This window comes from Lygodium microphyllum, chromosome 4 (genome assembly GCF_053477565.2).
Source record: "Lygodium microphyllum isolate KBCC chromosome 4, Lygodium_microphyllum_v1.1.10, whole genome shotgun sequence".
Classification (NCBI taxonomy): domain Eukaryota; kingdom Viridiplantae; phylum Streptophyta; class Polypodiopsida; order Schizaeales; family Lygodiaceae; genus Lygodium; species Lygodium microphyllum.
In genome coordinates, this window is record NC_141138.1 from 28885248 (window position 1) to 28900970 (window position 15723).

The 15723-nt window shown below is 39.5% G+C and overlaps 1 protein-coding gene across 4 annotated transcripts in view; it reads left to right on the top strand.

The window, feature by feature from the left end:
- Positions 1-15723, top strand: part of EMB1220 (pre-mRNA processing ribonucleoprotein binding region-containing protein) — a 45992-nt gene that overhangs the window by 12917 nt on the left and 17352 nt on the right. For 3 of the 4 annotated variants that reach the window (XR_015690528.1, XR_015690529.1, XM_087675823.1), the window contains exons 1-2: positions 8021-8092; positions 8196-8327. Coding sequence is in view for 2 of the 4 variants with exons in the window: in XM_087675823.1 (XP_087531949.1) it covers positions 8021-8092; positions 8196-8327 (204 nt within the window). In the remaining 2 variants the exon portion in view is untranslated. Of the gene's footprint in view, positions 1-7861; positions 7932-8020; positions 8093-8195; positions 8328-15723 lie in introns of those variants that run through there. The other variant, XM_087675825.1, reaches the window with a different exon arrangement.

The following is a 15723-nucleotide window of genomic DNA, read 5'->3' on the forward strand; positions in this document are numbered from 1 at the left end:
ATGGGACACTAGCAAAAGGGAAAAATAAGAAAATTATCCTAATCCCAACATCCACAACCTCAAGTAGCAAGAATTGCTATAAAAGATTAACAATTTTCATAAGAAAAATCTACAGCTAGTAAGTCCAAATCCACAAAAAAGAGTAAAAGGACTATTAGGTACTAGTGGAAATGAAAAGGAAAATGAAAGAAGCACCACAAGTCAAACCCAAACCCCTTTAGCCTGTAAAATACAAGCGTGGAAAGCATATAAGAGAGAAGAGAAACCCAATATGGTGGCATACCTTGTTGTAGTGCATGCCCAAAACCCTACTCACATCACATGGATACTACCAAGTAGGTTGCTGCTTGTGGATTCACAAAAGCATCCAAGCTACCGAATCACAAATACAATAAGATTTTAAGGCCAAATCCATACCTAGCTAACAATCTATACATTTGTAGTAATGACTAAAGATACAAATCTTGGAGTACAAATCTTGGAGTTGAGCTTAAGGGGGAGTGCTAAGATGTTAAGCAAATTGTCATGTGCCTCATGATGGCCATTTCTACACCTAAGCCACTAGCATCATTGGTATCTACATCAATACATGCTTCTAGTGATACCTAATAGCTAATCCTGCTGAGTTGTAGTATATTTATCTAGCCAACTTACTAATTAGCATGTTCGCATTGTGAGTTGTTTGCACATTATTATGTATGTTATCTTTTCCCCTTATCTTTTAGTATAGTATTGTTGTAAAAAAAGAAGAATAAGGTGGAGGAGGAGGAGGAGTAGTAGTAGTAGAAGAATATGAAAAATAGGATTTTCACCTTTCTACCTTATGTTCTTTCTGTGTGTCATGTGTGTCTTACAAGAGCTCTCTCTTTCTCTCTCTCTCTCTCTCTCTCTCTCAATATTTTCATAAAAGCCCCAAAGAGTATCAAACTACAAGTCCCAAACTAGAGTATCAAACCTTCATAAATATGTGCATATACATAGTGTGCAATTTTGACCTTGAAATTTGGGACTTTTCACGGTTTTGGGGACTTTGATGCAGGGCGGGACAATTTGACTCAGAAATTGTAAAATCAGTGCACATATGCTTGGAAAATTTTGAGGCTTTTCACATTTTAGTGAAATTTCTTCAGTTTCACTGAAATTTGTGTACACCGGACCCAAGAAAATTGGGGCTTTTGCAAAATTTCTTCAATTTGTGCAACACTTGCATGGTATATGCACTTGGGTACATGTATTGATGCAATTTGGACGGATTTTCTTTTGAAAATTTAGGGCTTTTGACCGAAATTGTCAAATTTGTTCTGTGAATGCTTTTGGAGGAGGAATTGCAGTCAAATTTTGGGGATTTCACATGTAATTAGTGCCTTGGCCTTTGAATGTGGCTATAATTGCTTGTGGAGTGTAGCAGTAGACACTCAACTCAGAAAATCTATTTGTAGATCTGAAATTTCTGCAATCTCTTGTTTTTCATTGCTGGTTGGTACTTGTAGTGTACTGTGGTCACTTGTGTGACATTTGGGCTTGCATTTGGTGACTTTTGACTCAATTTAGTGCTGCAAATTATGGCTGGAAACAATGATAGCAGCAATCTTGTGCACATCAAGAAGCTTGAGGGTGCACATAATTTTGCAATATGGAAAAAACAATGCCACAATGTCTTGGTGCAGAAGAAACAGGTGAAGCCCATCAAAGCGAAGGGAATAAAACCAATAGGTATGGAACAAGAAGAGTGGGATGATTTGGATGAGCTCCCACGCTCTACCATTGAGCTTTTAGTGTCAGACAACTTGCTCTTTAACATTGAGAATTTGAATTCGGCATATGCAATGTGGCAAAGACTTGAAGAATTGTATGCTTAGAAAAGTGCAACCAGCGAGGTCTATTTGCTGAAAAAATTAATGGACTTTCGCAAGAAGGAATGTACAGCCATGTTTGTACATTTGAACGAGTTCAACTCCATTTTTAGTCAGTTGATTGCTTTGGACTTCCATATTGATGATGAGTTCAAATCTACCTTCTTGCTATGCACTTTTACATGAAAGTTGGGATACTTTCAGGATAGCTTGGAGTAACTCAAATGCTCAGCTATTATATTCTAATGTGGAGAGTTCTTTGTTGATGGAAGAACTCTATAGGCAAAATAATTCAGCAAACAAGTCTTCTAATGCATTGCACACTAGAGGCAGATTTTAGCAAAAGGGCAGTTCTGAAAATAGAGCACGTAGCAAGTCTTGGGGCAAAAATGTGGATTGTCATCATTGTGGCAAGAAAGGGCACTACAAACGGGACTGTTTTCAATTGAAGAAAGAGAAAGGCAAAAAAAAAAAAACATTGAAGACAACAAGGCTGAGAAAAAGGACAGCCAGCTTGCAAAGAAGAGCAATGTGAAGATAGAAGAGGTAAATGTAGTCATTCATGAGAATGACAGAGACATTGATATACTTCTTGCTTCTTTTTCTTTGAGTGCATATGCATTGATTGCAGATTCTGGGGATGACATGCACACTTGGATACTTGATTCATGTGCATCTTTTCATGTTATACCACATCATGAGTGGCTTTCTAGACTACAATGATAGTGCACATGGTGTTGTCTACTTGGGAGATAACTATACCTGTAAAATTGCAGGCGTTGAGACAGTGTGAAATTGGAATTTCAGCATGGCTCTGTATTTGTTTTGCATAATGTGAGGCATGTACTTCAGCTTAAGAAGAGCTTGATAAGCATAGGGTAGCTAGATGATGAAGGCTATTACATCACCTTTGGGGATAGCAAATGGAAAATTTGTAAGGGCTCTCACATTGTTGCCAAGGGCTCCAAAAGTGACACTTTGTATCCTGTGCATATATCTAGCGTGCATGACCATGTAGTCGCCATAACCGAGCAGCCAAGTGTTTCTTTGTGGCATAGTTGGTTGGGACACATGAGTCAAATTGGAATGAAAGTGCTTTCTCACTTGGGTTATTTGTCGTCTTTGAGGTATGTTGATTTTGAACATTGTGATCATTGTATTTATGGTAAGTATGCTCAAACGTCACATAAGAAATCTCTTTCTTTAAACTCTTCACCCTTAGAGTTGGTACATTCCAATGTATGTCAAATGCCGGAGTTATCTCTAGGGGGAAATAAGTATTTCATTATCTTTGTTGATGATGCCACATGCAAAGTATGGGTTTATCCAATCCGTCACAAAGACGAGGTCTTGGATAAATTTAAAAAATTCCTAGCACAAGCTGAAAATCAGACTAACAAGACATTAAAGTGTCTTCGCTTTGACAATGGTGGGGAATATGTGTCCAAAATCTTTCAAGACTTTTGTGACAACAAAGGGATTAAAAGGGAGCTCACCGTCCCTCACAATCCACCCCAAAATGGTATTGCAGAGTGTATGAATACGACCATTCAAGACAAGGTTTGTACAATGTTGTCACATGCTGCTTTACCTCATGGATTTTGGGCAAAGATTGCTATGATAGCCGTGCACTTGATTAATTAATCACCAAACAGGTCTTTTAGAGGGGAGGGGAGTTCCTCAAGAAGTGTGGTCGGGCAAGCTACCTTCGTATGCTCACTTGAGAGTGTTTAGCTGTGAGGCATTTGTGCACATTCGCAAGGAAGAACGTAGCAAACTTGAGCTTAAGTTCTGTAAATGTATTTTCCTAGGATATGGTGATGAAGGTGAGATGGGGTATCGATTATGGGATCTTGAGAAAAGAAAAGTAGTACGCAAACAACGATATTATCTTTCGGGAAGATCGCATGCACAAACAGCTTGAAAAGATAGAGGAAGTCAAAAGGGTTGTATTTTGGGAGGATGTACCAATAGAATAGCAAAGAATGCCCGTTAGACAGCAGCAAATACATGTTGTAAATGTCCCTGAAAATGCAGGGAATAATGCTGAAAATGATACGCAAGATCTTGCCCATGATGTACCACAAATTCAGCAAGAACAGATGCCTTTGGAACAACCAGAACCAGCTGTACAGTAATCTGAACCTGTAGAACAACAAGCTGTTAATGTAGATTTGCAGGTTGAACAGCGAGCAAATCTTGACCATTGGGTTTGTAGGTTGACCAGAGTGCAAAGACAGCTAGATAGGTTTGTTCTTGGTGTCAATTATGTGGCTGATTATGTCACGTTGATAGACTGTGGTGAGCCGTCATGCTTCCAAGAAGCAATGGATAGAAAAGACAGCAAGAAATGGCATAAGGCAATGGTGTCAGAGATGGAATCTCTCATGAAAAATGACACTTGGGAATTGGTGCCTTTGCCTAAAGGGCAGAAAGTGCTACCATGCAAATGGGTTTACAAAGTGAAAGTCACTTTTGGTTCTTTGCCAAAGTACAAGGCATGACTGGTTGCTAAAGGGTACAAGTAAGAACGTGGAATTGATTTTGATGAAATCTTTTCTCCTGTAGTCAAAATGACTACTTTGTGAACCATCTTGGGCTTGGTTGCATTTGAAGATATAGAACTCATATAGATGGATGTAAAAACAACTTTCTTACATGGTGATCTGCATGAGGAGATCTATAGGCAGCAGCCTGAGGGTTTTGTTGCAAAGAGGAAAGAGCACATGGTATGTAAACTCAACAAGAGCTTGTATGGGCTGAAACAGGCACCACGAGAATGGTATCATAAATTTGATACATTTATGCAATCTCAGGGATTCCATCGCTCTCAAGTTGATCACTGCTTATATACAAAAAAGTTAGTAGATGGCGATTTTGTATGTGGATGACATACTGATTGTAGGTAGGGATGTTCATGCCTTGGACTCCTTAAAGCAAAGTTTACACTGTAGCTTTGATATGAAGATCTTGCTGAGGCTAATCACATTCTTAGCATGCCTATACTTAGGGATAGATCGAAGGGTCGTCTTCATCCGTCACAATAGGAGTATGTTACTAAGGTTTTGCAACATTTCAATATAGAGGGGGGGGAAGCCATTGGTGTACCATTGCCTTTATATGTGAAACTTAGTGAATATGACATCCCTACATTTGATGATGGAAAGGCTGAAATGGCCAAGATACCTTATGCTTTAGTTGTTGGTAGCTTGATGTACGTTATGGTTGCTACATGTCCTGACATTGCATTTGCGGTGGGAGTGATTAGCAGGTATATGGCATATCTTGGCAAAAAGCATTGGGAAGCAATAAAGGGTATCATGACATACCTTAAGGGCACAAAGGATTTATGTATCTGCTTTGGTAAGCAGAAGTCATCTGTTGTTGGCTTCACGGATGCAGACTATGCCAGTCATCGTGATTACAGGAAGTCTACTTCAGGATATGTGTTCACGTTCACAGGTGGAGTAGTCTCTTGAATATCCAGGCTGCAAAAGTGTATTGCATTGTCTACTACAGAGACAGAGTATGTGGCTGCTACTGAGGGATGCAAAGAGGCCTTATGGCTTTTATGCTTGGTAAGAGAGCTTAGTATTACAGAGGTTCCTATCCTCCATTGTGACAGTCATAGTGCTATTATACTAGCATAGAATCCTGTCTTTCACACAAAGACAAAGCATATATAGGTGAAGTATCATTTTATCAGGTATGTGCTTGACAAAAAGAGCATTGAGCTTGTCAAGGTACATACAATTGATAACCCGGCAGACCTTCTCGCAAAGGGTTTTCTAGCAGAGCGGTTTGCTCATTGCCGCCAGATGATGGGGGTTGGATAGTATATGTGTACTTCAGCTTTGTAAATACATAGACTTAGTTGATTCTTTTCTCTACCTTTAGGCACATTGCCTTTAGGTGGGAGGTTGTTGGGAATAAAGGCTCACCGTGCCTTTTATGGTGTTGGGTGTGAATGCACCCTTACACTTGTACTTTACATATATTATCAAAACCTAAAGTGGTACATCTTGTTATTGTACCAAATACTTTGTGTGTCGTGCTCTCACTCCTACTCACTCTTCCTACTCTGAACTCCGCACTCAGTCAGACCTGCACTGTCTCGATCCTTGCACATCGATTTCACATTCTACTAGTGGGAGTTGGTTAAAGGTTCACTTCGGACCTTTAAGTGGGAGGTTATTGGATGTAAAGGCCCTTCATTATGCTATGTGTGTATATATTTACTTGTACATGTGAACGCACCCCTACGAGTATAAGTGTACGGTACCCTAAGTATAAATACATTATTTTATTCCTTGTGTGTACCACATTGGTACACACGCTACTCACATTGCACTCTTGTTGCGCACACCCCATTCACATTAGTCAAGAACACCAAAGCCAAGCCTTGCTGGGTAAGTTGGTTAACTCTAGATAGAGGACAATAGGGTCTTGACTGACAACCCTTGAAAGATGATTTGAGTGATAGATCTCCATGGGAAGACATGGCAATTGGATCCACATATAGCTTGGTTAGACATCGAAGGGAGTGGCTTCAACAATTGCCCAGAAGCTAGTGAGTTTCTTTGCTTATAGGGCGTGGATTGGCAAACACATGGTGATGCAAGATGACATGAATTGGGCCCCCTAGGCCCTCATCTAGCATAAATTGGGTAGAGTGTGGCATCAGGAATGCTTTTTATTGGATCTTCTAGCGATGGCTATGGGATTGTTGACTTTGAGGAGAGTATCCTACTACTTTTGGCTTGTAGCACGTGAGGGTCTACTAGTTAGGAGTTCGGGGCTCAGATGTAGCAAGATATAAGTTTGCAAGTGCTGCCCACAGTAGTGTGTGGAGTCTCCCTTGCCTATAGTCATGCGAGGCAACACAACTAGTGTGGAGAGGAGCTCATCAACTCGTTCCTTGTGTTACGCCTAGTGTGGGGTGCATTTCATGGAGGGCCCTATTGCTACACTTGAATGAAGGTGGATAGTGCCCTTGCCTAGCAGTCTGTTAGCTAGGGCCGCCACTTACTGTATGAGGTAGAGGTGCATGATACGATCTTCATGATCGAGGTGGACTCATGGCCGTGTTAGGCCTTGAGGGTTTGCCCAACTGCCAAATATTGGAGCCTACAATGTGACAAGAAGAGGTTTGGGAGATAATTGGCAGCCTCATGGGGTGATACATCCAAGTGTGCTGCACTGCTGCCTTTTAGTGGTGAGAGCATCAATGTATGCTACTGTGTCATCCATCATCACTCACTTTGTGGCCATTGGGAGCATCTATAGGTTGACTCTTGACACTGACAAGAGGTACGGCAGCCTATTTTTCACGTTACAAGATGGCCACCCTTAGTGGTACCACATTCCTCCCCCGTGGCTTCTATCCCCATCCTCTCGAGGTGGCCCTAAGAGACATATATATATTTGTTATTTCTATTTATAGACACCTCCAGCTAGATTGTGAGCAATTATACGTTATTTAAATTCCTTTTGAGTAATATAATTAGCCACACCTTTTTTCGCAAAAAACAAAAGCAAGGCTGGTTTCATTGACTTTTGATGTAAGTGTATTCTCTTTTGTATTTCAGACGACAGTAGCCCTTTGGTTTTGCTGTTCTTTTAAAGAACAGTTTATTCTCTCTGTCCCTTGCCACATGATTAGTGTTCTTGCAAACCTACTCATTGCTTAAATTTTTTGTATTAAAATTTGGAACTTTGCTCATGATCATTGTGTATACTTGCCTTGCTACATTCTGCAACTTTTGCCCCATGTTTTTATTCAAGCTTAGTTCATTGTCATCATGTACTAGGCAAGAAATGTCAGATTTATATCTCAACCATGGTGCTAGGATACAAATTGCAACTGCAACAAATTAAATGTGTCTAATAAATATGCCATTGGACACATTTGTCTTCTATTTAAATGTTCTCATTAACATATGATTGGACTAGATGAGGCTGTTTTCTGTGTAGCTTTGCTAAGTTAACATGTGTTCATCTTTTTATAGGTGTAGTTCTAGCAAGGAGATCAATTGGGCTTCTTGTATGCTTTGATTGAAAGCAAAGGGATTCATCATGGTACATCTTTGTTCTTGAAGCATTATTGTTGTTGGTTTTTACTTCTGTTTTTGGGGTTCACTTCTAGTACTTAAATCCTTGTGTTCAAAATGCAGACTACACTTGCAGATTCCTTCCTTGCTGATCTTGAGGATTTGTCTGACAATGAAGCTCCAGCAATGGTAATGTTTTCATGTCTTTATGTGCTACACGATTCTTAACACTTTTAATATTAGGACTTTCCTTGCCTTTCCTCTACCCTAATCAACATGCTTGCATTGTTAGGATGATGGAGACATTGGGGAAGAAGAAGATGATATGGATGATGAAATGGCTGATGTCGAAGCCCTCAACTATGATGATCTGGACTCAGTTGCAAAGCTGCAAAAGAGTCAACGTTATCGAGAAATCATGATGGTACATAACAATATCTATAGAGCTTTTTATTGCGCCTTTTTGAGCAATGTTTGGATTAGGTCTCTTGATATACATTTTTGTGAGTTTACTACTGGTTATCAACGAGGTGAAATATTAGTGGAGCACATAGATTTAGTGGAACAGAGAGCTTGTAGTAAAAGGAGGAACTTGGCTTTGTGTAGTTTATTCGTTGCCCTTTCACCATTGTTGTACACAATCAAGGTGGTTGAGAGAGAGAGATAGAGGGAGAGAGAGAGAGAGGGGAGGGAAGGGGGGGAGGAAGGGAGGGAGTGAGTGCAACTGTATCAATCTATTGTATCATTTTGTGTGGCCATATCTACATGACCACTCCTTATTAGACTTTTCTAATAAGGTGTGGTCAAGGATGGCCACATAAAATGGCGCGATAGATTGCTACCATAGAAACAGGGAATGACTATTCCAACCCTTCGGAATGGTTGGAATGCATTCTAGAATTGCTGGACCCTTGAAATGGTCTTGTAGAACAGTAGGCTCTTGTAAGTTAGAAAATTGAATTTTTTCTACAAGCGGCAAATCCCGAGCTTTAAGAGAAGCTTGATGATTTGTTAGAGGATTAGATTTCAGTGATAGGGCTTAAAATAGAGTGGAGGCATGTTAATGATGCTATTACTGTACTAGTAAAAAAGCATAGAAGAAGAGAAAGATTGTATGTATCTAGCTTGTCTACTGTTACGAGTACAACAATTGATGTATTCAATAAGCCACTTGCTTCTGTGACTTATCCTATGGCTGCACCTATTGTTCCCACTGTTAGGGAACATGTATTGGATGAATCGGTTAAAGGCATGCGGGATCTTAAGATGAAGGTCGCAAAATTAGATGAGAAAGGACAAGAGGACAGGTAGCAGTCCTAAACCAGGGAAAAGATGTATGTGGTGTGATAGTTTGCAACATGAAAGGAAGGATTGTGTTGCTTATCAGGAGGCCTTGATACAACAACTCATGTTTTGGAAAGATGGCAAGATTCATACACAAGAAATAGGAGATTCTCTTGCTTTGAATTTTAGAAAGAGAAGCATGTAAAGGTTGTTGGAAGACTTGGCTTTTCAAAATGCTTATTCAATTATACATGTTGCTACTTTTGGTCTATAGTTGGATAGAATGCCTAGCCAAGTGATGGTTGGTTTGAAGGCTATAATATGGATACATGCTTTGCATGTAGTTGAAAAGAGGAAAGGTATTGATAGTGAAATGTCTTATGCAAGATAAGACATTCGTGACATGATTGGTTGGGAATCATTGGTAGATGTATATTTAGTGTATGCATATTTAGCAAAAGTGCAAAATGCGGATGTACTTGTGAAAGAGAAATGGAAGAGGGATGAAGATAATGGAGGGATATCTAAGAGAGTGACAAGAAGAAGTGTGGATCAGCCTAAAGCTGCAAATTAACCATCTATTGAGTACGTTATGGAAGAGGTTGGGTAGGAGCAGAAACAAGATAGTAAATAAAAGGGCAAAAAGAAGGGCAAGCAGCTGGGATATAAGCTGTAGTCTGATATTGAGTAACTACGGATCTCAAGAAGATTCTTGAAGAACGGATTTTAAATAGTCGGGTGGAATTCACTTTAGGAGAGGTGCTTGGTATCGCCAAGCAGGAATTTCATGACGAAATCATTGACATAATTAAGAAAAAGTGTTAGTTTCTTGGTGATATCACTAGTTCATTGCTGTAATTTGAAGAGGAAACTTGTTTGTTAGGCAGTTGGGCTGAATATGAGTATGATATAAGTGTTGGTTTATCAATGCAGGATATTGCTAATCGGTGGGCAACATGTGGAAAAGAGAAGAAAGTGGTTGAGAATGCATTGTCTTGTAGCAATATGCATGGGGGAGTAAGGCAAATGCAACAAGATGGGGAAGAGACTCTAGGATTTATTTCTCGGAGTCATTACACAAGAAATCAGTGGGCAAGGGCTACCATTGAAACGGTAGTGAAATAGGGGAGTGTGAAACTCCTTGTGTTGCTTTGCATGACCAAGGGTCCGAGATTAATGCCATTGAGCGTGGATTGTATAAGAATGGTGTATGGCCTATGGACACTGATCATGGTTGGCGTATGAGGGTTGTAAATAATTCTTCGGGGGAGCTCTATGTTACGTGTCCTAATGTAAAAGTGACAATTGGTGATGTATAAGAAGAGCATCACTTCTTTGTGCAAGATAGTTTATTATATGTAATGATTTTGGGACAACCCTATATTATAGCAGTGCGTATGGAAACAAAGGTGCTTGATGATAGTTTTGCTTATGCAAGAGTCAGAAGTAGGGATGGGAGGAAAGCAGTCCAATTTTTTGCCGTTTGTGTTAATCATCCTAGGAATCGGGATACGCTTCGAGAGTCTCTTTTGCCTCCAAATGCAAGGGAATTCAAAGAACTGGAGTTTCATGGAGCATTGCTGTAATGTGGGGCTATAGTAGTACTGTTTGGAGGATGTACTCACCTCCTGATGGAATGAATCATGTATTTACTGCTGATTATTCTGAGTTTACAACAAATAGTTCATGTTGGTTTAAGCCTATGGAAGCTATGTGCAAGGCTAAACGCATATCTATGAAATGGGATGCGAAGGAACTTAGAGCATTGGGATTGTTAGCTGAAAATGAAGGCATTTCGGGCCTCTTTTATGGCTGAATATTATAGACACTATGGCTGAAATTTCAGCAATGATACATGTAAAAAATGAGGTTGAAAATAGAGTATTTTCAGTATGTTCTTTGGACATGTACGATGTTATAACATTATTTGCTTAACAAGAAGGATTACAATGGGTTGAAGCAGTTGTGGAGACAAAATAAGAAGGTTGACAAAAAGGTGAAATCAGTTGCTTTGCCGCTTCGACTAGACAGTGAGGGTTTGTATGAGAAAGTGTCAAGGTAGCCAAGTTTATGGGATCCTAAAGATATAGGTCATCAGTTTACGATTGGAACATTACAGGAGTTGAAAGTTGGTGCAGAAGGGTTTCTTTTGCCTGCTGAAAGAGATTGTTTTATGCAGATCTTGGCTAGGCATGGAAAAGCATGCTGTGTGGAATAAATTATAGCAGATTGGGGTGAATTGGATGTGGATGAAGCCCATGATTTCTTTGCATGGTTGGGGATAAAGCTTGCTTTAATCTCAACTTATAACCGTGAAGGAAATGACAAAAGAAAAGAGGTCATCCGTTTATTGTGAAGGCATTGGCAAAGCATGTGGAGAGAAGATAAAAGAGTGGCCATGACTGCTCCCTTATGCTTTGTGAGCTGACATAACATCATAGTGCTGCTATAGGATATATACCTGCTGAATTGATGTACGATCAAAGACCTATCATGTCCATGTATGCTCTTAGTTCATATTCCATGCCTAAAACATGAACTTTTTACAACAAAGAAGAGAAGAATGGTTGTGTCTAAACTTGTGCTTTTCAAAAGAGAAAGAAGCAAACCACAAATAGCCAAGATTAGCTTTCTAAAAGAGTAACTAGCTGCTTTTTAATTAGATCTCATTTTTGATTAAGGGCTCATTATGAGCCATTAATGACTTGGTTACTAATTAAGCATAAGTGAGTAGCTCACTAGATAGGGCTTGCCTTATAACTCAAGTGAGTTGCTTATTGGATGAAACTTTCAAATGATTATTAAACCTAAGGTGCAAACTTTCAAATAATGAAAGTTTCACATTGTACCTTATTGCTTTTGCTTTGTCTTTGTACCACATACCTTGTACACTTGCCTACTGCATGCTTCAATATCAAATACTTCATTACTAGCGCAATGGTCACCATGCCAAGAGCTAGGGATACCAAAATTAGAGTTCACTTTAATCAAATCATTAAGCTCGTTTCTCATTTTGGTTGCATACTCCTCTTTTGAAATGTTGCAAGTGACTTTGATTGCACGGAATTAAGATCCAACACAACATACATCTGCGTACTCTGTATATCAAATGTCACGAGGACATGTATTTTTGAAACCTCACTTAAGATGTGGATTAATTTTTAGTCACATGGTTAAGTAAATGTTGGACATGTGAGATGTAACTGGGGTTAAAGTAAATTTACAAGCATGGGACTTGAGAAAATCAGGGGATGTCCAAGGCAAAAGTTGCTATAAGTTATGCTGCATAGGTACTTAATGGTATTTGGTGCTAGTTGTTGACCTACGTCATTCATTTGGCCATCAGTGTCAGTTGGTGACACCAGGAAAGTGGCATTTAATGGTACCTAATGCCAATCTAATAGTCAAAGATGACGCAGAGACACTCGAGAATGGAAGTTGCCCATCCAATTTAATTGTTGGCCAGCCAGATTATTTTTCAGGGTATCGAAATAATTATTAGATTAATTTTAAGTGTTTAAAGATTGAAAACTAATATTTAATTATGGATAATGCCAGAAAAACCATTTGGGAAGGCTGTCACTTGTCAAAAATGCCCATGCAAGATTGAAAAACGTCTTTAGAGGTTGGAGAGAGACATTTTTAGTGTATTTAGCCTGCAAAAGAGAGGGAGGAGATGTTGCTGGTCTGATTTGTAGCCATTGGAAAGACCTTCTGAGGTAGCGAGGGGCAGGAGAAGGCCATTCAACAACAGGTGACAGCATCTACAGGCTATTGAGATAAGGTAGCAGCAGTAAATGACTGATTTTCTTCAGTTTTTGTATCTACAAGCTGTTGAGACAGGGCAGCAACAGTAAATGATAGATTTTCTTCAGTTGTTTGCGAAGAAAGTCTGAAATTTCTCTCTCCTCAGCATTCTCTCTCATCTCCCAGCTATTCTACAGCCCTGCTCCGAAAATTACAGCATTGAGATCACTAGACGTTGAGAAATTTCAGATTGCTCTGCTGTAAACCCTAATCTGCAGTAGAAATTAGGGTTTAGCAGCAGCCTCGGGAAGCATGCGAAAAATTGGAAGCTCCAAGACTTGGATTCAACATGGTTGAAGCTGTTTTAGCCTATTCAAGTGGAGGAACTAGCAAATCATTGAATTTAGGGAATTTTCCATCTCCATCAAAGCAGGTGAAGACCAATTGATTGCCCGAATCAAGGGGCAAATCAGATTGAAGACTTGCTAGTCATTTTGGACAGCAAGGGGAGTTGGAATACCAAAAGGGATTGGGAGAATCCCATTGTACATCAACTTCTTCTTTAATTAATTCAAATAAATGCTGAAAGGGGCGCCAATTTTGGAGCCAAAAGGGTGTCCAATGTCCAAGATTATATGGTAAAGTGTGCATTTCAGTTTTGTGAATTTGTTAATTGCTGTAAATAGTGTTTAATGAGGTTATTTACCACCCTATCTGAGGAGGAAGGCTGGTTACGCCAAACAAAATACATAGACATGTTACACAAATTACTTGAAGGAACATGTGCATTGTTGGCGTTGTAAAGATGTCCGTTGTGTATGCACAATTATCCAAACAGTATGATACTCAATGCTCAACTAAGAATCCATGCCCAATTGCACAAAAACATAGTGACTAGTTCACTAATTAGAGTAGGTCCCAAAGCAACCACTAGATGGCTTAGCCTATCTTTTTTGAAGGAGCGAAGATGTTATCTCCCTCTCAAGCATTAAGCAATGCTTTAAATCTGTGCTTTGCTAAACTTGATTGAACCACAAGAAAGATCAGCCCTAATTGCAAAATCTCAAAGCAAAGCGACAACAACATTTCAATAGCATTAGTTGCAAGTGTATTTATGTCCTGCTGTCCGACATCAACACGATCCTCATTAGACCTTGCACTTATGCAATGTGTGCATCTCCATTGAGGGCAATGATTCCTCATCACTTACATCTTGTTTCCTTAGTAATAGCTTGTTGAAATTTTTGAAAAAATCACTATTGTCACTGATTACAACACTTGAGAAAATGTGTGCTCACCATGAGACAACCATAAACTGAGCTTCTTAAAGAAGATAGTGATGCTGTAGCAGCCAAACCATGAAATTGGCCTTCAGAAATAATGGTAAGGGTAGTAAACTTTAATTAACTTGCACATATGAAATAAATCAGGAAATAAAAAGATTCAGTGAATAGGAGAGCTAGGATGCTCTTGTACAACAGATGACACATGACAAGCCCCAAAGATTAGCACCCTTTCGGTATTTATTTATCATCATTCAAAGCTTGCACAAATCACTTATAACTCGGTGTCACAAACCAACACTCTTAATGTCAGTGATTCCCATGTGCCTTGTTCTTGAATCAGCCTAGACTACTTATCTTGAGTGCAGTATCCTTAGTTGTTCTCACGAACCTTGATCATGAATCTTGATCAAACGTGCGACAAATCAGTCCCTTTACAATCTAATGAGTGTAATGGATAGGTGTATATGCTGTCCGGATTCAATGAATGCAAAAGTGATAGCTAAGCTTCAAAGCTGGTCCCACACTTGTGCGCTGCAAACACATATACAACACGAGAAATCAGTTCCAAACTGATGTATTGTGTTGTACAAAGGTTCAACTCTATTGATGCATCAATCGTAGTGCTCTGCCCTCACCTTTGCACATCCAATTCATTGTTAGATTGAGTAAATTCAGATCTACACTTTAGAATTGTATTATTGCTACCACAAACTAGTATTCAATTCATGCTAAGACAAATAGCAATTGCTAGCCATGAAAGGGGTGTGCACACCAAGAGTGCTGCACACTCGTAAGGATGCATTCACATATACAAGTAAATATATACACAAGAAGCATAACGAAGGGCCTTTACACCCAACCTCCCACTTAAAGGTCTGGAGTGAACCTTTAACCAACTCCCACTAGTAGAATACAATGGTCATGTCGAGCCTTTGCAAGGCTCTTAGTGAGAACATCTGTAGGATTATCTTGTGTTTTAATCTTAGTCAGTGTGGCTAGACCATCATCCAAAACCTGTTTGATGAAGTGGTACCGCACATCAACATGTTTGGTACATGCATGAAACATGGTATTCTTAGCTAGGTATACAACACTCTAGCTATCACATCCAAGTACATGTGTTTTGGCGGGTAGCCCGAAACCCTTGACCAAATAGCCAAGCAAAATAGCTTCTTTCGAAGCATCAGTGGCTGAAATACATTCAGCCTTAGTGGTAGAGAGTGCTACTAACTTTTGCAATCTAGAGCACCATGAAACTTCCCCACTAGTCAAGGTGAAAATGTATTTGCTAGTAGACTTGCGAGTATCCAAGTCACTTGCCATGTCTGCATGACAATATCCCTATAGATCTAATGTACCCTTTCCATAGTATATACATCTTCTTTGTGTGCCCTTAAGGTACCGGAAGATGCATTTCATTGCCTCCCAATGCGCTTTGCCAGGATTTGTTGACATAAACCAACTCACGACTCCTATTGCATGAGCAATATCAGGTCTAGTGGT